This window comes from Ambystoma mexicanum, chromosome 7q, assembly GCF_040938575.1.
Source record: "Ambystoma mexicanum isolate Mex_15411 chromosome 7q, UKY_AmexF1_1, whole genome shotgun sequence".
NCBI lineage: Eukaryota > Metazoa > Chordata > Amphibia > Caudata > Ambystomatidae > Ambystoma > Ambystoma mexicanum.
In genome coordinates this window covers 989,147,624-989,173,651 of record NC_090941.1, presented here as the reverse complement: position 1 = coordinate 989,173,651, position 26,028 = coordinate 989,147,624, and the positions used below count along the sequence as shown (strand labels likewise).

The window sequence follows — 26,028 nt, the reverse complement described above, 5'->3', positions numbered from 1 at the left end:
GCTTGGCGGCCTGGTGCCCGATTTCTGATCATTAGCAAAGTTCAACCTCTTCTGAGGATAACATGCATATAATTCAAGCGGCAAGGAAACCCTCTGAGAGCTCAATACAGGAGCAAGTGACTCCGATTTTTGTCATTGGTGTCTAGCTAAACAGCTTGATCCCAACAGGCTTCTATTGACTGTGTCATCTTACCTTGCAGCCTCTGGCATCCGTGTCTTATCATGCAGGACATTATCCGCCATTGCGGCTTATCTGTCCACTGACGGTTGCTCTTTTTCACTGGCTAACCCAGTCATCAAGAAACATTTTGCAGGTCCTCATCTTTTTCCACCGATTCGGGGCCCTCGTCCCAAATGGGTTCTGAATGTGGTCCTCACCGCCTTATGTCATAAACCTTTTGAACCTATGGCCGCTACCGAACTAAAGTACCTTTCTTGGAAGGTGGCCTTTTGGATTACAGTAACATCTGCAAGACGAATAAGTGAGCTTCAAGCTCTGTCGAACATCCTTTCCTAACTTTTTCACAAGGAAAAGGTTGTGCTTTGCACTCACCCTTCTTTGTTGCCTAAAATGGTTTCTTTTTTTAAAAAAACTTATTTTATTAGTGATCACAAAGAGAAATACAGCACCGTTCCAAACGCACCTCAATTATTCGACAAATATGCATTGTATGTTTCATTTACACATTCAATATTACAAAGACTCATCATCGGAGATCGTTGCATAAATACCCTCTGAATGGGCCCCATATGTCTTTTGGCCTACACGCCGCTGGTTGTCAGGACATATTATTCTTCTGTTTCATTAACTTATGTTAATTCTCAAAGAAATTGCTCCATGCTGGGTGGGCCTGTGTTTTTCCATTTCAATAGTATGCACTTTTTGGCCACTGTGCATGAGATATTAAACAATCTTCCGGCTTTCTCGGAGCACTTGCCAATGTCCCCAAACAAGTATTTCTGAGGAGTTAGTGCAGGGGGGAACCTGCGGTATCTCTTCTAACATTACAGCCACATCATTCCAAAATGCCGTCACAACCGGACACTCCCAGTACATGTGAAGGGCTCCGGCTCGGGGTGAATTGCACTTAGGGCAAGTATCCGAGCTTTCTGCTACAAATTTTGCTATTTTGGCCGGTGTGTAATGTAGCCTATTTAGGATTTTGAATTGGATTAACCGTAGCCCAGTGTTAAGTGAAACATTCTTAGTAAGTGAGTAATACCTGGCCCATTTCTCATCTTCGATGGGCATACGCAAGTCTTTCCCATTTTTCTTTAATGTGATTTATCACGGAGGTGTGAGCCTGCACCACCATCAGTCCTACAGATTGGAGATCCCTAGGCCACTCAGCAGTTATCAACTGCACACATGGGTGTGGAAGGGGTGCGTCCGGGAATAGCGGCCATCTCTTCTGAAATGCAGATCTCATGCGGTAGTACTGTTTTTAGCGGCTCATGCATCGCCCAGTGCCCTCAGTAATTCTCCCAGGGTTGCAGATTTCCCATTAATAAACATGTCGCCCACTTTCATCTCATAATTTGGGCCCCAAGATTCTTGTATGCTGCTGTCTTGACTGGGTGGCATGCCCGGGAAGTTCCGAAGGGGTATTTCTGGGTTGTAGGGTGTCTCCAGTTTCAACCTTTTGTATATGGCCTCCCATGCCCTTACAGTGCAGCTCACTGGGTTGTATTCGCAGGTATCCCTGTATCGTGAATCAAAAATAACTGATTGTATGTTTGTGGGGTGTGTGGTGTATTCCTCTATCCATGTATGGGGTGTTCTATCTGAAACATTGTACCAGTACTTTGCAAATTGCGCTTGGGAAACATAGTAATAAAGCTCAAAGTCGGGGGCAGCTATCCCACCCGAAGAGTATGGCTACGTCATTTTTTCCCATCCTATCCTCGCTGTCTTCCCATTCCAAAGAAATGTTACAACCATGGATCAAAGTCTGGCGAAAAAGGCCCTACCAGGCCATATGGGGACGTTGACAAAGAAGTAAAGTAACTTGGGTAAAATGGACCATCTTAAGGATGGCCACTCTCCCGTATAGTGAGACTGGAAGCCGTCCCCACATCTCAAGTTTTGTATGCATCATTTGCAATGCGTTTCGTGATTATCTGTATACAATGTGAGTTTCTCCCTGCACACAAGGACTCCTAGATATCTAATGTGCTGTTCCGACCATTTGAGTCCGTGTGTTACGTCGGGACATTTGGTAGCCGGTGTAAGTGGGAATATTTCAGATTTAGTCATGTTAACAGTGTTACCGGAATCAGTTGCAAACTCTTGTATTTCTGCCATGATAGGTGCTAAGTTTATCTCAGGTTTCCGGACATATAATAATGTATCGTTAGCATATAATATCAGCTGAGTGGATCCTTTCATTTTAATCCCCCTGTCTAAATGTCTTGACCGCACCGCAGCCGCCATTGGCTCTATAGTTAATGCGAATAATTGGGGCGAAAATGGACAGCCCTGTCTAGTGCCTCTACCCAACAGGAACAACTCGGAGATGGATCTCTAAAGTGGTTTCTGAATTCTACTCAAACCAGTCAATATCTTTACCGGTTTTCTTCCCGAACCCGGTCTACAATGCCGAGAGGGTTTTACACAACCTAGATGTCGGACGCGCTCTGAAGTTTTACCGCGACAGAACGAGCGAACTTAGAAGTCCTTCACAACTCTTGGTCACGTTTGGTGACCCAAAAGGGAAACCGGCCTCGAAAGCGTCCATCTCTCGTTGGATAGTTTCATGTATTTCCGTGGCTTACAAAACTCAAGGCCTTCAGCCCCCTAAGGTCATTCATGCACATCTGGTCCGTGGCATAGCGGCTGCTGTTGCCTTCCAAAAATACATCCCTTGGAAATCCATAGCCAAGGCTGCTACGTGGGCTTCCCCTTTGGCGATCTGCAGACATTGTCTTGACCCGAGCTCCCAGGCTGATGCCCAGCTCGGCCAGGCAGTTCTTAAGAATGTGTTACAAGGGAAATTTCCAACCACCCGTACGTATTTCCTTTGGTCAGTGCTTGGGAATCTCCCACAAGTATGGAGGAAAAGGGATGGGAAGTAGGAGTATTAGTTACTCACCGTAGTGACTACTTTACTCTAGTCCCCTTTCCTCAATACGCCTGCCTTCCCCTCTAATAATTATCCTCTATTGTTGCTAAATGGTCCTGGACCTGGCGATAGAGAACGACTGAAGGGCGATGCGCAAAGAAGAGCTCAGGAAGGCAGGGCTGCAGTCAAGTATGGTGGCCCCGTGTAAAAATAAAAGGAGGACAAAAAATTTTTTTGATGCTTTAAAAGTGCTCCGGTCCTGTTTCTGATGGACAGAATGTCCCACAAGTATGGAGGATTGGGGACTATGGACTAGGAGTAAGGTAGTCCCTACAGTGAGCAACTTTGTCAATATGGGGGTTATGACTCCGCTGGAGTATATGTATAGTGCATTTCCATTGTACAAGGATAAGCTAGAAGTACCATAAACAGTGGGTGGCAGAGACCTAAGGGGGGCATGTCCTGCCCTTGGTGGGAGCAGCGTAGGGTATTATTGCTGCCTCATCTTAAGCGGTAAAAACATTATTTTAATGTGCATTAGCACCCAGGGAAATTGGTTTCTGCGGATCGTGGGCCGAAACCTCTAATATCAGCCCGCATTTGACAGAAACCGCCGGCTACCTCCCCCAGAGCGCCATCTTCCCACCCTGCCTTTTTTCAAAAGAATGTTTTAAATTTGTTTTACTATTTCCCAACCCCCTCCGCGTCCCCGCGTAACTGTTGCGGCGGCGGGTGCCGCTGCCCCTAGCTTTTCCAGGCTGCCATGGTAATGGAAGAGGTTCATTTGGAGTCCCGTCTTCCGTTACCATGGCAGCCACCTCGGCAAAGGATTTCCCATTCAGTTGATGAAAATACTTTTTTTTTTGTTAAACACCCCGGGTTACTGCCTTGTTAACCCGGGGTGCTACAGGCTTTATCACCCTGTTCCAAGGACTGGACCTGTGGGTTAACATCCCGGTGCCCTCATTATAGGCCCTTGTTGGGCTGCTGGCCTGTTATGAACGGGGTGATAACGCCATATGAATAACTTGGTACAAAGAAATACTTATAATAAAACGTTTCGGCTTTACAATTTAAAACATATTTTTACTCGCTTATATTAATGGTTGTTTGTACTGCACACTATCACTACTGGAGTGGTCCCCTGGCGCTCTTATTGGGAATGCAACTTATATTTGTACTCCCTAAAACATCGTTTTAGTCCCATTTTTTAAAAATAGGGAGAAAATACTCTTGACTTCAAAATCTTGGAGCACTGCTTATAGCAAAGTAACATTTTTATTTTTTTGTAGCGTTTTGACATTTTCTCAAGGGCTGTCTTTTGCTGAATTGTACAACCTTGGTAGTATTCGTGAGTTCTCAACAAGCACTGTCAGGATCACAGTGGGGGCAAGGGAGCAGAGCGTTCATGATTCTTCACTTCATTCCATTGCCCCCCAAACTTGATTGTTTTTGGCCTGCCACTGGATTCCCATTAGCCCTTTGATCTTTGGCTCATTTTGGCAGTGGAGAGCCAACCCTGTATCTGTTACTATCTGATCAGTGGTAGCTGAAACCGACAATGCTGGATACTGTGCCAAAAGAAAGATTAATTGCAGAAAACTTTGATCATTCTTTCACTTTGTGCATTATCCAAAAATATTTCGATTTAAATAAGTCTTCTTGTTTTGAGTGAATTGAATATTGCGATCCTCTTTGGTGGTTAAAGTGCATAGGTTCGTTGTTACTTTACTTAATCTTATAGATCAGTATTTACTGACTTATTTGATCTGTAATCCTAATGCTTTGTTAATGACACTGGTTTTCTGATGACTATGAACCTCTCGCGCACGAGTCCTTCCCACCTAGCTACACACACCGTTCGTAACAGATCTGGTATTGGAGGTGGCCTTGCAATATTACACAAAGACCAATTAAAGTTATTAGCCATTGACACCTCCACCTGCACCACTAACTCCAAATCCCTCCTAATAAAACTCCAACTCGCACCATCCACCTTAGTTTCCTTCTCATCTACAGACCTCCCGGTTATACCAAAAACTTCGCAGACACATTTGGTGAAGCTCTGGCTGCCAATCTCCACCAACACCCAGCTCTCACTACCCTAGGAGATTTCAACATATGGTTCGATTCACCATCAAACCCCATGACCAGGTCACTTACAGACATTCTGGACCTACTCAATCTGAAAAATCACACATCCACTCCCACCCACATGAGCGGCCACACACACTCTTGAAGCAATATTCAGCACCTCAAACATATCCACCAAACCCCCGCGCCCACTGTCATGGTCTGATCACTCAGCACTTTGTTTCACCATACTGCTCAATACTATGGCCAGCGGCCAACACTCAAAACGCCCCCCACAAACTGCCCCCTCCATTTACCACTTTATTCCATAATGGGAAATCACCCCAGATCTTGAACTCTCACTCCGTAACTCCCTCAACTCACTGTTCCTAGCGGAAGGACCACCGACGATTGACTCCTTCGACTTCTGGCTTTCGAATGCCCTCAAACCCCTCACCCCTTCAAAACGTTCCGTGCAGAGATGTGCACCATTGCCGAGCTGGTTCCCTCCATTCTCAAACCCCTCAAAACTCTCAAGCACCGTCTGGAACTGGCCTGGAGAGCCGACCCTTCAGCCCCAAACAAAAATGCCCTAGCAAGGACAACCAGAACCTACAGATCAGAAATAAACTTTAAAAAAGCAAGAAATCATATTATGGTAACCAAATCCAAAATGCCTACAATCCAAGTAAGGAACTACATAAAATCATAGCAGAATTCAAATCACCATCATGTTCTCGCCTGACCATGCCAAGCCTTATGAGACACCCTCTCGTTACACTTCTACAACGAAAGACACCACGCCATCATCGCCAAATTAAAAATCCTACCACCACCGCCCACAGTGCCCCACACAACCCCACCCCAATCTCAACACTTCTTTCGACTCGCTCTCCCATCACACACCAAGAATTCTTCACTGTTGGCGGCCAGCCGCCCGTCACGCTCCCTGGAAGACCCGTGCCCACCTACATTGCTCAAGAAAATACTAAGCGCCACCTGTGCAGGCAACGTGCTCGCGCAATCCTTAACCACTCACTTCAGGAACCTTCCCGAAAGCCCTAGAAACATCTTACAACAAACCCATTGTCAAAAAACTGACGCTTGACCTTCCCCAAATTTAACGACCCATCTCCAATACACGTTTCATCGCCAAACTGATTAATCGCGCGGCTTACAAACAGGTTGGACAATTTGCTGAATCAAATAACCTCCTAGACCCAGCCCAATCAGGTTTCAGAACACAAAGGGGAACAGAAGCCTCCCTAGTTTCCATCTGGGACGGCCTAAAAAGAACAGCCGACGCAGACGGTTGTGCGGTTCTCATCCTTCTTGACCTGTCTGCAGCTTTCGATACCATTGATCACATTCTATTAGACTACAAACAGTAGGAATCAAAAACACAGCCCTGTTGTGGATCTCTTCCTTCATCTCTAACTGGTCGCAAATCATGCACCACGACCAATTCACATCCAGTCGGCAAAGGGGTTCCCCAAGGAGCATCCACGTTGCCGTTAATCTTCAATTTCTACATACAACCCATTCCCGCAATCATTCGGTCGTACAACCTTACATGCTACAACTACGCAGATGATACCCAGATCATCCTCAAAATCCAAAATTCCGAAGGATCCGGCAGCCCGGACCGATCATCATGCCTCTCTGATATTGATCACTGGGTGACGACCAACCACCTCAACCCTGAGAAAACCAAAATCCTATTCTGCGGGAAAACATCCCTCATCCCCCAACCTATCCCTTGGCCCGAATCACTAGGACAAGCACCAGCAGCCTCAAACATGGTTAACAATCTTGGATGCGAATTCGACTCTGATCTATCCCTCACCAAACGTACCACCAACGTATCCAAAACCTATTTCTTTCATTTACGTATCCTCAGGCGGATTTTCCCCTACCTCACCTATCCCCACCTTTTCTCGGCCATCAACTCCATCATCCTCTCCCGCCTTGACTATGTAAATTGCCTCTACCTAGGAGCCCCCGCATCTCAACTACGGAAACTCCAAAGAACCCAAAATGCGCCAGCACGCCTGCTCATTAACCTACCCGCCAGCCCTACTCTGAGTCCTCCACTGGCTCCCTATTGCTCGACGCACCACCTTCAATGCCATCTGTATCACCCATCGCACAACAATGGCCCTCAATTCCTACGAGACAGAATTGTCCCTTGCCAACCGTCCAGTAACCTCAGATCTCGCAATACATTTCACCTAGTGGTCCCAGTGCATAGCTCCATAAGACTTGGCGCCGCCTCCTTCTCCGTCCAGGCGCCAATCATCTGGAACTCCATCCCCCTACACATTCGCAACCTCAAAAACCACCTGAAATTCAGGAATGCCCTTACAACCTGTCTCTTCCCAATACTCTCCTAAGCCACTGCACCCCGTGAATACTCCACTAATCTCCTCCGCTTTCGATCAGAACTCAGGGGCCGGCAGCTCTTGCAGCGGTTTCACCTGACACACAACCACTCTCCGCTCAACCACACTGCTGGCTGTCTAGAACTCCAGGTAAGTCGGCAGCTTTTGTTGTGGCTTTCCTGATCCACCAACATCCCACCCACAACAACATTCCAACCTTACAAGCACCCGAGCTAAGCCAGCAGCCTTCGCTTTGGCTACACTCGCATCACACTCACTGCGCAACCCTGCCCACCAGTCCACTTGAGACAATTAACAATTAGATAAGGGCCCTGGCTAGCACACGCACATCATTAACTATTCACTGCCACTGTTAACCCGCAATGGAAGCTCCCACAACTAGCAACCCCCCCCTCCACAACCTTATTCCCCAACCTATGTCCAACCAGCCCTTGAGGACTGTTAAATTATGGATACTTACTATACAATAGGCTGTAACCTACGGCCTTTAATGCCTAGGCCCCCCCCCCCGGCCACCCCCCACACCCCCCACCTACACAAATCGATAAGTAGCCCCTCTGTTTTAGTTTTATATGGAGACCCCCCAGCACTGCGAAACCATGGCCACCTGCCGACCATAGAGGTTTCTCAATTTAGGTAAAGCCTCTCTTGGCTTACTATGACGAAACATAATGCAGGGGATACTACTTAGTCCTCTACTCAATGTGCACGGTTAGTGTAGGCTCTAGCTTGTTTAGCCTTATACTCAATTGCATTGTCAGTTGTAGGCCTCTCTCCCACTACACAGGACTCGAATCTACGGTACATATACCTCACGCCACTAGCGTGGACACAGGCTGCAGGCACGGCCAAGCATCCTTGCATGATGGAATACGCCTAAGCACATCCGGCCTAGTGCATACATAGCCATCCAGACTGAAACACCTGATGTACCTCAACACCTCTACCACTAGCATGCAGCGACCACCACCCGAAAGGAATTTGGTATAGCTGACCCACATAAACTCTCTCAACAATAGCAATCTATCCCTAACCCTCAACAGTACCACCCATGTGTCTGACCTCTCTCGGGCTGCTTAGTCGAGCCTTACCAGCCACCCAAGTCCTTGAACGGCAACATGCCCACACGCATCTCCTAAACTAACCCCCCCAGAACTCTCCAACGACATCGGTCACCAAGGGTGTTCAACCAAGGAAAAAGCGCAGTGAGGCCACACAAGTGGGGAAAGAGCGCTATATAAATAACAAAATACAATACACTTTGTCAGATCTCCAGTTTCAGTGAAGGCCTTAAGATACCTTTTGAATTCTTTTTGACGACTTTTGACATTGTTTTTTCGTGTCTGAAACCAGAACTAAGGGGTGGGGTTTCTGAATGCATTTAGTACTCTAATCCAGTTGGTTGTGCAGAGCATTGGGCTCCAAATCAAATGTAACATTTCTGGGACCAGAATGATTACCCCCTACTATCCCTGCCCCTATAGCAATCTCTTAAATAACCCTAACCAAGTCACAACATAATCCCGACATGATCAAAATGAGTTTCCAAGGAAGTTTAGTCAAGGCCGCAGTGTTTAACAGCAGGTCTTCTAGATCATTAGCCATTAATAAAATACTTGTGCTTTTGGGGGGCAGGGGCGGGGTTACAAGGCAAACCAGCAACTCTGCACGCAGTCCCGCTATAAACGACCAATGCACAACAGATTTAGGAAGTGCTGCTGACTACTGCCGCGAGATCAGACAAATGATACTTGGTGCTGGAGGAGGTGCTGCAATTTGTTGTTTCGTGTTTTTTTATGCTACCTTTTTGTAATTTTATTTAAACCTTCAATATTTTGAAGCATGCATTTGTTTTGTCAATAATGGATACTGTTTTAACATATACTTTCTTGTTTTCTTCTGTTTACCATTTTTGCTTGTAAGGGAGCAAAACGAAATCTGCTTTGGACTGTAAAGCAAATTGCTGTCATCATGGCCCATGATCCACTTTTGAACGAGTTAAAATGTCCCCAGCACTTAGCTTTACTGTAGCAAGAATACGTTGTCGCACTGCTCTGTATTAAGCCATTGGTATGCCTTTTTCCAGATATATTTGGGAAGTGCCAAAAAGTTGTATTTTGACATCTGACCATGTACTTTAAGGTCAGTGAGCATAATCTTGTTGCTTGTTCCGATTTTCCATTTCCTATTGAGTCCATTTTATACAAAGTAATGTGTAATGCAGAGCTTGGTGGAAGTCTGATCTCATCGTGCTTGGCATGATTCGATGAAAGAAGTGAAGGCTTCAGTCCTAATTGATTGGATGGATCGTTTCAGTTCCTTAATAGGAGACTCTGCCATCCTCTCTCTCAGTAACTTGCCCTGGCTCCTAATTGCTGCAGCGTTCAGGGCAGTAGCACATCACTCCATTCGTACAGAGAGACTCTTTTGTTCGTGTCAGTCACTCTTAAGTCTTGTGTGCCGAGAGCCTACTCTTAAGACTGCTTTGCTACAGACAAGGTGCATGCCAATTATGCCAATTGCTTGCCCAGCCATTTTTTTTGTGAAAAATGTTTTTGTTAAAACACCTTTTTGTACAAGTCACCAGTAGAGATTTGTTGAGTTGAAATCACTTATGCACGTTTGTCCGTTACAGAAATACAGAAACCTCAAGCTTGAGTGGTTAATGTTTCTTGACTGTAGTCTCTCTTAATGGAGGAGTTGGATTTCTCTGTGGTTTGGATTTTGATTGCATTATTGATGAAGACTGTCATGTACTATTTACTGGTTGAGATTATCCTAATTGACGTTCTCAGCATAAAGAGATTGAGGGGCTGCTTTTGTGCACACAGTGGGCCAAAGCGTCATGAGCTTTATCTAGCCCGACCTACGGGTTGGAGCGTTTTCTTTCTTGCATATTCTAAGGCAAGAAATGGTGGCTAACATTTCAACCATTTTGTCATAAAGTTTAGCACGTTCTTGCGATTCAATGATTCCAACAGGTCCGTGTACTTGATATGAATTCTCTCCATTGGTGAATCGTTTTACATGTCATGTTAAAGGATATTTATACCGTGCACTATAACCACCAGAATGGTCCCATGGCGCTCTGGCGAATCAAAGTTAAGAGGGTAGGATAGGTTAGTAGCGTGTAGCGGGATAAAGGTAGAGCGAGATTTGTGGTGTTCTGTTGGCAGCTTCAGTTCGGTGAACATGGGTGCGCTTTCTCAATCTGTGGGCTCCCATGTGCTGTTGTGTGTGACTGTGCGGTTTGTTTTGTTGCGGTGTAGTGAAGTGCTTGCGGTGCAGGAGAGTGGTTAGTTGTTTAGTGTTTGAGAGGCGTGTGCCAAGAGTTGTGGTTTTAGTGGATGGGCTAGATGGGCTTATCTCGTTCTTTCGGGCATCTGTCTTGGGTGTCTTTCTTTAGCCTTGCTGTCTGCTGGGGCATTCCTCTGTGGTTCATTCGCCTGGTTCTGCGTGAGGCGGTGGCCTGTCTCTGAGGCTGACTAGGGATCCATGGGAGGGACAGGAGGTGAGGGCCTCCCACACCAGGGTTAATATTGCTAAGGTAATCTGTTGTTTTTTGGTCATAGGAGGGCTCTGCCTAGCATCATCTTCCTGAGCCCCTAGGGGCGTGGTCCCCTCCCTACGAGTTCTAAGCGCTCCATGTCCTGTCATGTGTTGGTGTTTAATGCTCCTTCATCTCTAGCAACAGTCCCTGTCCCTTGGGTTTAGCTTAGCGAGGGGGTTTGGCTTTGGAGGTACCGTACCGCATTCATTCTGGTTCTGTGGCGAAGAGCCAGGTTTTGAGTAGTTTCCTGAATTTTAGGTGGTCCTTTTGTATTTCGCATTTCTTTTGGGAGGGTGTTCCAAGTTTTTGCTGCCAGGTGAGAGGAGGTTGTTCTCGCTAGCTTTCAGGGGGAGATACTGCAGATCCTGATGGATGAAACCACGGCTATGCATTACCTCAACAAGAGAGGTGGTGTGGGTTCTGTTTGTCCAGGGATTATTTGTGCTTTTGGTTCTGGGAGAGCAGGTCTTTTTCAGTGGCCAATCTGAAAGGGAAGAAAATCCTTGTATAACCCGTTAGGCAGAAGTCTTACTCCTAGGATGACAAATGAATTACCTTTTGATGTGGGGCTTGCCCCAGGCCGACCTTTCACTCCAATCTGAACTTTGCCTTGTGCCATAAAGTATCACAGAGAAGGTTTCGTGGGGGATGCCTTGGGTGTTGATTGGCACTTAATTTGTGCATGCTTTCCCCATATAAGAGCTTTATGAAGGAAAATCTGAGGACATTGGCTGGGACAGTACTGATGACTTATGATATGTACAATAATTACAGCATGTGTCAGGAGGTTACCACATATGTGGTGTAATGAGGTGTGTAGGGTTTTCTTGGGAGAGGGATTTACTTTTAGAGCCGATTTAGAAACTGGGATATTGTTTTACTGCATTTGAAACTTTCGTTTTTTTTTTTAAAAAAAGAGAACATTTACCTGCCTTGCACAGCACTGCGAGCAGAGTGTGGCTCTTGCTGTGCTCCTGTTGCTTCCTGGAGGAGGCGGAGCAAAGCGGCGACACGTGACTGATCACGTGACACCACCTGGCCTTATCTTCAGCCGTGAGCCACCCTTGCGGCGTTTAGCCCTGGAGGCAGTAAGGGCTGGAGCCGCTGTTGTGCTGTTAGGCTGTGTGGCTGGACAATTCAGGTAGGATCCTTCAGGCATTATTTACAGTATACCATCTTACGAACTGGAGAGTATGAGGAGCAATACACTCTTGAATACGATTCTGAAACAGGAAATTCTTATCTTTGACTATGCACAAGTCTACCTAAATGCAACATAATTGCCTGCTGAATTTAAAATCTTCTCTCTGACCGCTTTGTTGGTTCAGCCGCGAGACTGTGGGGCTTGCCCTTTGATCGCGTCCACACCCCTGAAGTGATACTAGTTAGCCATTTGGTCGGTTATAAGCAGCCTTAAGGCTAGAACTCTACATCTTACACTCATACGGAGAAGATAAGGAGGACACGTCGTTTCTTGACAGAACAACTCTAAAGTTTTTTATCTTTTTCTTTTCTCTTTGTAACCCATATGCCGTATCATAGGCAAGGTGCACAATCTAATTACAATCTTCGTGAACGCAATAGCAAGTTCTCTGACGCTCGAAGAAACAGTATAATGACTAAATTGAAATCTAAAAAGAAAACTCCCTGTAAAAGGAACCATCACAGATTTCTTTCCAACAAACATTCCTCTTGAGAAAAATTCCACAGTCATCGAAGGAGTAGATCCAGCAAACAACCCTGTTGAAATATTGCATGAAGTCACTAATTACGGCGACATAGATAACAATTCATTACTTGATCTATGTTTATCAATGCAGCGGGCTATGACACCAGCTCACCCGCGCCAATCATGCAACACTTCAGACTCCTTCCCCAAGTGCTCCATCCTTACAGGGGGCCCACGGCATAAGGTTATCTGCATCTCCCAATTTGGCCCCTTTTCAAGAGCCCTCTGTCCTCGGAAGTAATACCGAATCTAGTAGGGTTTCTACCTAGAACACTCCGGCTTTGGCCGAACTACAGTCCTCAGTGGCCTCCCTTCAGTTTGCTTTGAAAATTTTACTGAAAATGTGTGGCTGCATTCTAGAGACTACCCTTACAATCGCAGCGAAAGAAGGAACGAAAAACCCTGCTGGGTCAGAAGAAAATTCGGATCCCAGCCCTATGGACAAAGCCCTAGAGGCGCCTCTTATCGACTCAATACCCGCCTCTGAACCACCTGATGAGTCAGAAATATTCTTCTCTCGAAAACAAAGAAGATTGGCTAGAAGAGCAGCCATGAAGAAAAAGCCGTGCACAATCGCCTCACCATTGCCCGCAACGGCCTTGCCAGGAAAACCGTCAAAAAAAGTCAAAAAGAGAGCTACCAGGGCATTGAAACGCAAAGTGAAGGGTTCAGGCTCTCTCACAAGCTGGCTAATCCCTGACACTGCAGTTGATTCCATATGCATGGAGTCAAATGTGCTTGACCTCGAAACAACTCAGCTAAACAACGATGTCGAGAAGATCTCATCCACTCCCAATAAAAGTTCTAGTCAAGGTCCTGTGGCTATAAATATCCCCAATCCTCTCAGTTCTAATGAGCCTCCTCCCGTCTGATCAAATCAACAATCGCATATGCATTATTAAAAACTTGTATCAGCAGCACGAACGAAATTGGCTCACAAGATCAGCTTTTATGACTAGGCTCCACTCAGTACCTCAGCTTCGTGTCCTTAGCTCTGCGGACTTTGAATATGTGGAGCCTCTCTATGTGACCAATCCGAATGTTTCTGCTATACACTGCAAATTCCTTGCAACAGCTCAGCTAATGCGAAGTTTTAAACAGTCTTTGGACCGTGGACATTGAAATAGATGCCGACCCTGAAATGGAAGAACCCAGTTGTCCGCGTAACGTGGCTCCTCCACTGAAAAAAGTCTCCCTGAACACAGATCTACCCAAGGCAGACAAAGCTGAGATTGAGGATATACAGAGTGTCTTAAGCTGGCTGGCTGACTCTCTACCTCAAATTATAAACCAGCAATGAGATTACAGTATTGTCTCCTGGAATTGTAGAGGTTTCAGCCATCTATTATTATCACAAGGATCGGCAGATATTCTAGCAGATCATCTGAGCATATGTCTATAGGAAACGTGGCTGATCACTCCGGTGATACTTAACGGATATACACTCTACCAATCCTTAGCCAAGAAGGGCCCCAGAGGTAGACCCTTTGGAGGTTTGAAAGTGGGTGTCGGACATTCTGTCCAATCGTGCCAAATTAATACAAGCCAACCTAACATCTTAGCTGTGGAAATGGTAGTCCCTAACGAAAATGCCTTGGTAAGAATATTACTGGTAACCTTATACAATCCAATAGGTGCTGCCTCTAGAGAAGTACTACAAGAGGCAATACACGACCTACTTGGTGGATGGACTATGAAATAAGGGAACAAGTCAGTAATATTCACAGGCGACTTTAATTGTCACATGAAAGGCTCCAAAGGCACCACCCTCAACCCTCTATTACATCCAAAGGGACATATGTCCCATTGCAAAGAAGATCCAGAAGGCACAAATTGGCAAATTTCTTTCTCTGAATGGGATTTGGAACTTATCAATGGAAGAACTGTAAGCGACTATCCTGGAAAACCTACATGGCATAATGCCTCTACTAGTAGTACCCTGGACTACATCTTTGTCAGCCCTAATATAGCCAACAAAATTAAAGATATGAAGATCAGTTGGAACACTTGGAGTGACCACAGCCTCCTAAACCTTATCTTTGCGGCTGACCAGCTAAAGACGAACATTTGCCCTATGGGCAATATGGTAACGAACCAAACTGGTACGTGCATACGCTGGCACCCTAAAAATATTGAAAATGCGGCTTGTACAACACATGCTCTGTTACACTATGATATTCAAACCTTCACTGAACTGACTGCCAATGATATAGAGATATGGATTGCGGCCTTTTCATCATTCCATGCCACTACATCTTTTAGTACGATGATTCGAGATGGAAAGAAGATCTTACCCTTTGATAATCCATTCGTGATGCCAAACGAATATTAAGGGCTTCCATCCGTAAAGCACGAACTACTGCCGCTTCACCAGATTCTTTCTCTGCTCTGCGTAGAACGCTTAAAAACAAATATCATGCGTGGATTAAGACCAAGAGAAGAACAGAGAAGTTAAATCGCTGGCAACAAATGGTACAAGTAGTATGTTCCAAATAAACAAAAAACATCTGGGGCGTATTAAATGAAATGAGGGGTCCTACTGAACATACTATGGTGAACCCGATGGGTACCCTGGAATGGTCTAAATTTTTGTCTGCCCGAAATTCCCTAACAGCGGCTCAACACGACATTTGCAAAAGTCCCTTATGAAAAACCTTTCATAGTAACTATTGAGCAATTGCTCATCAAAATTAAATCATTAAAATCATCTAGAGCCCCTGGCCCTAATGGCCTTGCGAATGTGGTGCTTAAAAGCAACCCTGATTTCTGGGCCAGTCTGATTAAGATCCAATTCGACAACATATTGGAAACTGGCAACATTCCGATATCATGGCAATCCTCCATATTAATACCAGTCTTTAAGAGAGGAAACAGACTTGAACCAGGAAATTATAGGTTGTTATCCATGTTGGATTGTACAGGGAAGCTATTTGCATCAACGCTTCTTGACAAATTGAAAACTTGGGCAGACAAAACTGGAATTTTCAATCAGTTTCAAAGTGGATTTGGAAAAGGGTACACGACCTCTATGAATTTAATGACCTTCGATTTATTGAGGACCCGAGCAAAGCTCAGTGGAAAACCCCCTCTTTATAGATTTCCGTGCGGCCTTTGATACTGTCCCTCGAGACAAATTATGGTCTAAATTGAAACTATTGGGTTGCCCAGAAGAACTTCTCTATTATTTAAGAGCCCTCCATCAAAACACAACGGCCAAGCTCAGGTTGGATGTCCAAGGCCACATGACCCCTCCAGTTCCCCAAAATTGTGGAGTAAAACAAGGCTGTGTTACAGCTCCTTTCCTATATAACGTATTCACGTATGATATCCCCATAGCGGTATCAGCAGTCCACAATTGTCGTCCTCGAATTGGCTCGGAGCATTGCCCAGTACTTGCATACGCGGACGATTTGATTATAATGGACCATACATTCAGCGGCCTCTCGAGAACGGCCAACGCACTTCGGGATTACGCCCCCAAGAATGATCTGGCCATTAACACAGAAAAAACTCAGTTAATGGTATTCTCTGCAAAAACAATTTCCAGACCAAAATTAGTTATCCTGGGGACAGATAAAATACACCCCCTCATATAAATATGTAGGGGTTGAGGTCGATGTCATGGGTGAATACACTAACTGCATACGAATGCGCACCACCAGAGCTGCACAACTAACAGCGTTAATACACAGCTTTGCTATAAAAAACTGCGGCTACACTCTGTGGGGTGTGCGCCAGCTTTACCTTCAGATCTTGGTTCCCATGGTCATATATGGCCTGTAGGCATTATTGCATATTAACCTGAGCTGGCTCCAAGTTATAGAAGGTAAATTTTGGAGGCGGATACTGGGTCTTCCCCAATGCATTCCAATGGCCATATTAAGACTGGAACTAGGGCTAACTTCCCTTAAAGCTACTGTACTTAAAAGAAGAGCTGAGATTCATCATAAGATGACTAACCAATCTACGAATCCTCTCTTAAACTTACTAAATCAAGAAATCTCCAAGGAAACAACTTCTTACCATCTAAAAACAAACCTGGAAAAGTTGCATAAAGAGATAGGTTGGTTCCCTGTATCTAAGGATATACATACCACAACTAAGAAGGCCCTATCTAAACGTATAGATTTATGGGACTGGCTCGAAAATTATGACCATTTAAGTAAACTTACAAAGTACAAATTTGTGCAGTACAGACTTTACATCTACCTGAAACCACAGTTGTACCTAAACCTGAGTCCCTCTAGTAAGCTTAGACGCTTCCTTCTCTTGCTGCGCCTGGATTGTCTTCCGGTATTAGCCAATAAGTGGGTAGAGAAACATATATTACCACACGAAAGATACTGTTGTATGTGCAAGAACTCTTCCATCAACGAAACGGCTATGCACCTTTTAACAGCCTGCCCTACAATGCTCGAAATATACGAACAATGTTATGGGAAAGTGGTCCATAATCCTGCCCACATAGAAGAGCCATGGTTTTGGCATCGTAGCTTAAATTCAACGTCTATAAAAACTCAAACAGCGATGTATAGCATATGGCTGAATATCGAGAAATCTTTGGCGATAAGCATTTAGTCCTATAACCGTAAATTACGCTAATGCGAATAGGACTAGGTAGACCTAAAGTATATATCACGTCCTAAAAGACTGCTTCCTTTTATTAGGTCTATGAATTTTTGACTTTCAATCTAATGAAACTAGCTGAAAGTATATACAGCTCTTTAGACCAGGAAAGGGGAGACACTGATTAGTGTAAATCCTAAGTAATATGACTACATGATGACAAATTAACTAGATACATCATTGATAACTTGATCATAAGAACAACTTGTCTTGAACTAGAAACATATGTCTCCCCTTGTCCCGTTTGATTTTGGCTTGTTTATTTTTGTTTATTTAATATTGTTTGATTTCTTTTTATTGATGTTATATATCTGTATTTTATTCTTTAATATACATGTGTAAAGTTTATATTCTAAACTGTATCACATTATTATTAAACTTGAAACTGGGATAGCAGTCCTATATATCTGGAGGAAGGGTGTTTCAGTGGAGGGGGAGAAGGGAGAACAAGGAAGCCATTGCTATCCACCTCCTCCTCCTTCAGACACACAAGCACAGTTCTTTTAGACTTCAAAGGGCCAGAATGGGATTTTATTGAGGATGCTAGGCCTCATGATTGACTGTATTTTATAGTTCCAGAAGCCAGATTAAACATTTGGTCTCTGTAGTAGTGGCTGAGAAATCAGTGGTCTGGTTACAGCCTCAAGGAGATCTTACCAACAGTCCCATAGATCTGCAAGGGCAGTCAATGGTGGATGGCTGAGAGTGCCTTTACTTGCAGAGGACTCAATCTTTTGGTAAGCCTTTTGTGGGAAGGACAGGAAAGCAAGCCACATCAAACATCTGGATCTGAGAGGAAGTTGCATTCTTTATAGAAGTCATGTGCAAGGACTGGCTAGGTGTTGACACTGCCATCACCATGTATTGCATAAACAAGTGGGGCTGTGTTGGATCATATTGTGCCAGATGGCCATCCACCTCTGGGAATATATAATGGTCAATGAGTTGCCTGTGACGGCAGATCTGGCAGTCAAAGACCACGCAGATGCACTTGGCCACACAGGTTTATCATCGGTGGGAGTTGAATGGGGAGATTGTTGTGAAGATTCCCCCAGATTGACCGATTTATTTCTCAGACTTGGCTCGTGCTGGATCTTTTGCTTCAGTGCTGCCCATTTGCGAGTCCTGCAGAAGCACTTGTGAACCACAGAGTTTAAATTTGGTGTCAGCATTTCCTCGATTTCTGTGGATTTCTTTATTGTTAAGAAAATACAGGTGTTGGGGCAACTAATTTTGCTTGCTTAGAGGGCATGGAAGACTTGGTACCCAATCCCGTTGGACCTGTTTTTACCATTTTTGGAGGATTCCATGGAGGTGGAGGAATGATTTTCACAGGCTTGCCGCTGTTACTTCACCACAAAGTCTGGCTGTTGAGGCTGAATTGGAATCTCTTAAAAGACCCTGGGTTGATATTGCCTTGTTGCTATTCTTGCAAATCAATCTTTGCTTGTTGTTGGTGTAAATTCTTCAGGTCTTACCACAAAAGGGACATTGACAAGTTTAGTCTCAGTGGCATAGTTTGTTTCTTTGGCCAAATATGGCCTCAAAGAAGTATCATATTTTCATTCCGACTTTTGTCACCTGGCCAGCTAACACTTTTCTGTCCATGCTTTTTGTGGTTACATCATGGTACTTTAATTTTGTTCTGACGTATTTAAGCTGATGCATTCTTGTCCTCTGAGGCTGCTCACTCAAATAGATTTTCTGGTGGTAGCAGTGCTCCAGATAAGATTTTGAAATTGGAGGATATTTCTCCTTCCTTTTTAAAGTTGGGAGTAAAATTATTTTTTAGGGAGTAAAAAGTTAAGTCCCCTTCGGGAACGGTATATTTTATAAGCAAGTAAAATATGTTTCAACTGCAAAATAGAAAAATTTCGTAATAAATATTTCTTTGCATCAAGTTATTAATGCACATTAGATACATTTGTAGCTCTTCAGATCAGGCAGCAAGACTAGAAGACATTATTCCTGTGTCATTAAGTGTACTACTGGTCCAAACAGATCCATGGATCTGTGTGGATGAATACCTGGGGATGGCGTCCTATGGGTCGGTTTTCCATTTTTATTGGGAGTATTGTTCTCCCTATTTATTTTTAAAGGTGTGTTCGCCTATTTTTAGGGAGTAAATGTAGCCGATACTCCCCTTATCTGTAGGCCTGGATGGCAGTATTTTGTGCAATGGTCTCAGAGCGAGAGGCCTGTTTGTTTTTTCCTCGTTTTCTCGACAGATGACCTTGACAGATATGCTCCTCCATCTTTTTGAAGGTTGTCACTGACTGCAAAATATAAATGATCTTGTGTTCTCTTTTCACCCTCATCGCTTTAAGATTGAATTACTCTTCCATAGGCTGGACCTTAAGATGTCCTCTAATTGTAATGTTCAAAGAACCAAGGAGTTACCAGCTGGATAATCTGCAGTTTGACCTTACTGGCCTTAGAAAAGGAAGATCCATCTTTAAATTGATTATTTCGCGATGGATTGTCTTATGCATCAAAGCATGCTATGAGTTCGCAAGCAAAAGTTCCTGAAGTCTTGAGGGTCCGTTCACAAGAGCTCAGGAAGTTATGGCTGCATTGCTGAGTGGAGTTAGATCTCTGGTTATCCGTCAGTCACCAACATAGACATCCCTTCAATTGTCCTGAAGCACTTTTCAAAAGCATGGTTAGCGAGGACGCTGGAGTGGAATGCTTTGTGCTGCAAACCTTCTGGTAGATGATTTTCCTGTGATTTCCCTCCATCCTCATGTAATGCGATTGGGAGACCTTCAAACAATGAGGAATATATGGGAGGAACATTTGAATCTAGAATCACAAGTTACTGAGCTTTGCTAATGTTGTAACTGCTGGATGTTGTTCCACCCTCGGATTCATTGACCCTTGCACCTAACCTAAAGGATTGCTCGTTCAGTGTCCTGCATTGAGTTCATTTGACATGTCTAGCATGCCCCAGGATGTCACCATGGGGACAAAGGGTTAGATTGCTCATGTGGCTTCTAATCTGTACTGAGAACACGTTTCACAAATCTTGCAATCTCTGGGAGGACTGTCCCTTCACACTCCTTCAGAAATATTACTGCAGGCAAGTACATTTCTTTACTAAAAGTGTTCTCATTTCCACCTGAACCTTAAGATTTCGACCTGTTTTATATATTGTGATTTCATTCAGTATGCTTCAATTTACATAATATTTGAAATATACTGAAATTAGGAGATATTAAAAGGTATTTGTTTATGGTACTTCAATAAAAAAAAAATACTGAACACGAGAACTAAGTGCTTGCTACCAGGAGCACTAATGCATTTTGCCATGGTTCACAGAACGTAAAAGATGTTCATGACTAAAATTATTAATACATTGTTTTCTTTTTTTTAGTTGGAAAGACTTCGTTGATCACCAGATTCATGTACGACAGTTTTGACAACACCTATCAGGTATGAAACGCTATGAAACATTTTAAAGTTCATCTGAAGACCTCGCAATCGTGTGTGCGCACCAGTTTACACATTTTGTACCCAAAACTTGCTTTGTTTCGGGTCCTTGACCTCCTTTCTTTGAAACGGTCTTGTGCTATGCATAGAGGCCCCTACATTGAGAATGAGTCTAGAAACAAATGCTACTTATTTTCTTGTAGTAAATTAAAATGTTTCTTCTTTGGTAAAATGTGTCCCGCAGTAGCCAGCAAAGAAGTCGGTGGGTATTCAATTTCCAAGATATCGAGGGTTGCAGTTTAATTTTATTTTGTTATAGTCCTAGTTGGTGACATACACGTGGTCCCCTTATATGTACCACATCCGTGCACATGGCTTTTTCCATTTTGTATAGTAGGTGTTCAATGTTTTCATTCTTTAGGGCAGGAGGTAAAAATCTCACGTTGCAAACCAGCCCCAAAAAGCCACTCGCCACTTAATTTCTATAAATACACACAACACACCATTTCATATTCCCCAAGTCAATTAACACTAGCCCATGGCTAGTGGTGAGTGCAAATATTGCACCCTGCTTTAACGTATCCAACGTGCACTCATTCAGTTTAGAGTACCTGCTAGCGTTGGAAGGATCATCCCTGGTCAGTGTTGGCTGTCTAGCTCAGCTTTTTAGATTTGCTGAAGCCTGTAAAAGTGAACGTTGGAGTATGTGGTCTAAATCGAATGGCTGGGTGGGTTGAATGGTGATCTAACTAGGATTTCAAAAGTCGTGAATTTCTGTAACCTGATGCTTTACTCAGAGGCATTCCTGTGGGCAATGATTTAACCAGTTTTTCTGCGTTTACGGTTTCCTGTAAACTTTCATGTGCACTGTGCTTATTCGCTGAACATTCACTAACAAACTTAATGCAAAACAAGGCAATTGTGAGAGGTGTGTATCTCTTAATTCTTTAACATAGACGAGCCATTAAAAATAATCCTAGGAGCTGTGGTGCAACCCCTTTTGCTATGAAATGATGGCGAAGAAGTTGCAAGAATGCACCCAACTTTCCATGCATAAGTCAGTTTCCCTCTGTCATGAATGCCATTTCTCAATATGCACAAAGCATATGTTTTCATACGAACCAAGACAAGAGTGACGTGTCACTCGCTAATGGCATGTGCACATTGTGTGGCCTGTGAAATAAGGGGATTGAGGTAAACCATGATAGCAACTTCTCTCAGTAGGTTGTCTCAACTTAATACTAAGAATGCCAACAGTGCCGCTTCAAACAAAGTTCCAGCTATGAAACCATAAACTTTGGTGCTTGAAACACTGTGGTACTGGGCTTAGAATCTTTGTCTCATGACATGACAATATCCATACCCAGCCTTATATACTCCATTGAGATGCAAAATGTGCACTAATTGCCCAGTGATAATTCACTGGGCAGTGGCTATAAAAACAATATTTTGTTTGATATGATAGGTTATTTATAACGTGCTTAATACCCAGAGGTTTCTAAGCGCGGACCCGGAGATCAACCTGTGGTGCTCTGTGTCGTCTTGCTTCCAAGGCTAGCACGTTGCCCCTGAGCTATCCTCCCGAGATAATGGTTTGACCAAAGACTGAGGTAATTCAGGCCTCATTTCATCCTTGAACATAAGCTGCCTTACAGTTTCGACATTAGTTCAGCTACATAATTTGTAAAGCTCACTGAAGCCACTGGTGGTGGAAGTGTCAATACTTGATGGTTGTGTGATTTGTTAGATGATCCAGAATACAATGTAAGGATGGTAGACCCGGACCAGTGAATAGAGGCCTGCAAGGATAAAGCATGGCCATTCCTGAGCTTGAAACTGTAATGACTGCCAGCAGGTTGAGGTCAGCAAAACTCTTCTCGAAGGTCGATCTGGAAGTTGTTGATCACAGAGGTGTCCTATGGACAATACAAAGGACCTTGAAGGTTTCTTGGCGGGTCATCGGAGTGCACCAAGATGGGGCGAGATGAGTCCGAGTCGAAGTATGCCTGCCACATTATGCACACATTCTAGCAGTTGTAGGAGATAAGTCAGCAGGCTGAACGTTAAGGCATTCCTATAGTCCTAATGTGAATATGGTAGACTTCACCACTTGGTTCAGAAAATCCAGATAGAACAGCAATTGTGTTTCAGGACCTTAGTCCGAGACCAGTCCTTGTTGAATTTAACCCCCATTTTGCCCACACAGGCTATTTGAAAAGAGCAAGGGTCCAAACTATGGAGCGACCAGGTGGAGGTACAAATGTTCACCAAATCATCCTTTAATAACACTTTAATTTTGTGTGTTCAGTTTTAACCAGTTGCTCCACATTAATGACCTTTTGCCTCCATATACCCTGAAGTGATAAATACTCCCATGCAGGTGGTCTAAGCAAAACAGGATCTGGGAGCCATCTGCTAGTGGGCAAAACTCTGGTATGTCACAAGTTGGATGATTGAGAAGAATTAGAGCTGGTTGACTGTGATGAAATGACTACTGCTCTGCAGGAGTACACAGATGGGTAATATATAACTTCTACTCAACCCCACACTAATACTAAACCTGGAGTGACTCCAATCAGATGGCAAAGCCAGGCATCCCTCCTTCACCTCTGTAAGGTTGCATCGGCAGAGTACATGCTAAAATCAGGAGGGATGTGAGCTATTAGAAGTAGTCCAGAAAGCAATAGCACTTTGGTATCAAAATGTCCAACCAAAGTTCTATAGAAAAGCACTATACTTTTAACAAAAACTAACCAGAATCACTAATAAGCCCTTGTAAGAGAAGACACAGAATATGCAGGCTATGTTAATGAAAGGGGGCATTCTGGATCTGAAGAAGGGGGTTCACACGCAACAATTTCAGTAACCATGCCAAGTTCACTAAAGTGTTTTAAAGAGAGGGGGTGTCTTACTGGTCAGTCTTTCATACATGCCTGAGTGACAGGCCTACTAAAAATAGCTTACGTGCTTGTTCTTGCGGCTCTTCAGCATCTAGACAGGCTTGGAGCCACCTTTCAATGAGAAGTTGGCATCAAGATATTTTGTTCTGCTAGAGATGGTCTATTGGTGCATTTCTGTAATGGTGGTCGGCTTGAATCATGTGAAGGAACAAGCAGGCAGCCGTTTGAGTCAGCGTCTCGAGTCGGTAGTCCAAAGTGTCCAACGATGCAATACTTTTCTTCACTGGCGATATGCTCAAAGCACAGGCAGACAATGGGCCAAGCCAGTGGCTCTACAGCTTGACAATTGATTGAAAGCAGCAAGTCAGCAAGTGTCAAAGGCGGCTCTGGGCGCCTACAATGGCTCCTATTGTCTCGAGGTGTGGTATAGCCTGCCCCAACTGATCAAAGCTGGAAAATCGGATCCAAAACTGTTTCTTGTCTTTTGGTTGCTGGTAACCCTCTTCAGGAGTCTCCATAGACAAGGTAAGCAGTTTGTGTTTGCACTTGCCCGTCAAAGGTTTCCAGTGGGCACTTGCATGGGCCCTTCAGTGAGCTGGTTCCTGAATACCAGTCTCGTCCAGTAGGCCTCGTTCAGCCAGTAGATGTCGCCAAGGATCTGTGTGAAAACATTGAAGCTATTACTGTGATTTCGTTGTCTTCAAATTATTTTTTACGAATTTCAGCCAAAATAAATGCAGGGGGAGACCTCCCGCAGCACCCCCTCGCCTTTCCCCATTCATCCTCCCATCTTATTGAATACCCCAACCCCCTACTATATTTTCTCAGAAATTCACAGTGAAAACGAATTTGCAGTAATGATCTGTTATTATTATTATAGGGAAAATGCCTATTCTTTTATTGGAAGACTGTCTTCACCTCTATGAAAGACGTCTTTGGAGCAGATTGTGCCCTCAATGACATTCCAGGTGTAATCCATCAGTAGTCCAGATGATTCAATGGTGATTTTATGCTCTTCAATTTGCAGTCTTTAGCAAATTGGTTCCCTTCTAGCCTCCTGTAAGGGGTCTAAGCCTGACTGCTTCAGGCTTTTCACATACTAGAGTGCATTGACTGCAGAAGGTGGGGCCAAGCACAGGAAGCTGGGGGAATCCCTGTAAGAATCCAGGATGGATTGCTGCTTCTCTCCTTGCTACTCCTAGATCTACCCTTGTTTCCCTGTATGCCTACATCAGTGTCTGTTAATGACCACCTTGGTGTGATTTACTTTGTCCTGCCAAAGCCTGTCCTTTGACGCACAGGACCTATCTCTATGTTTTGCAGTAGGTCCTGTCTGCCTGAAAGGTGACCAGCCTTTCCTAAGGTATACACAGGCTTTTGCTGTGACTTGAGCCAACATGGTCGGTTTTGGGTGAAACTGTCCCAGACAGTGAATACACAGGAGGCCCCAACAGAACCACGGTGACAAAATGACACCAAAAGGTTTTAGCCAGTATAATTGAATAATCACAGTATCTACCAAACCATGTCAAGCCAGACAGGGCTTATATTTAGTTGTCCATATACTCCCACGGTGCCCTGGGGATGCACAGTTCTCTTTAAATTGGATTAGGACTTGGAAAAAATTGTATTTAGGAAGCAGCCACGCTGTGACACTGGTGCACCCTCTGTCACTCTAGCCCTGATAACAAAATAATCTATTTCGTCAACAGCAAGAAGGTATTGGCTGTGCATATGAGCAGCTTAGTTGTCTAAAATATATAGTTTGGTTCAGATAAACATATAATCACCCCAGGTGCAAATCCTTGTGTTGTGCCAGTGTAAGAACATTATTTGCAAGCTACTAGTCTTGTCACAAATATACTCACCCCCTCAGATAGCCACACACAATTTCTTACTAGCCAAGAGTGGTCTCACTAGCTAATGGCAAGTTGCAAGTGGACATTTTGGGGCCGGGTTGTGCATAGTGTACACCTACTTTGTGCATATCATGTACTAAGTGAGGTCTCAAAATTGCACTAGCCATTGGTGGGTAATAACACTCTTAGCGAGTATTAGATGGTGTGCTGTTTGCATGGGTAGAATTGTAATGGCGAGTGACTTTTCATGCCTGGCTAGTACCTTGTAACATTTTTACCCCTGTTCTAAACACTTGTATTCATGCACTGAAAATGTGCTCTGTGGCTTTAGCCTGAATTCTGTGATGTTCTCGACAGGAGCCTTATGTTACAGCATCATCTGAAATATATCAGCAAAT

At 44.1% G+C, this 26,028-nt stretch overlaps 1 protein-coding gene across 3 annotated transcripts in view; it reads left to right on the top strand.

The window, feature by feature from the left end:
• RAB6A (RAB6A, member RAS oncogene family) overlaps positions 1-26,028 on the top strand; it is a 530,104-nt gene that overhangs the window by 224,879 nt on the left and 279,197 nt on the right. For all 3 annotated transcript variants that reach the window (XM_069640124.1, XM_069640126.1, XM_069640125.1), the window contains exon 2: positions 20,816-20,874. In XM_069640124.1, coding sequence (XP_069496225.1) covers positions 20,816-20,874 — 59 coding nt within the window. The remainder of the gene's footprint in view (positions 1-20,815; positions 20,875-26,028) is intronic.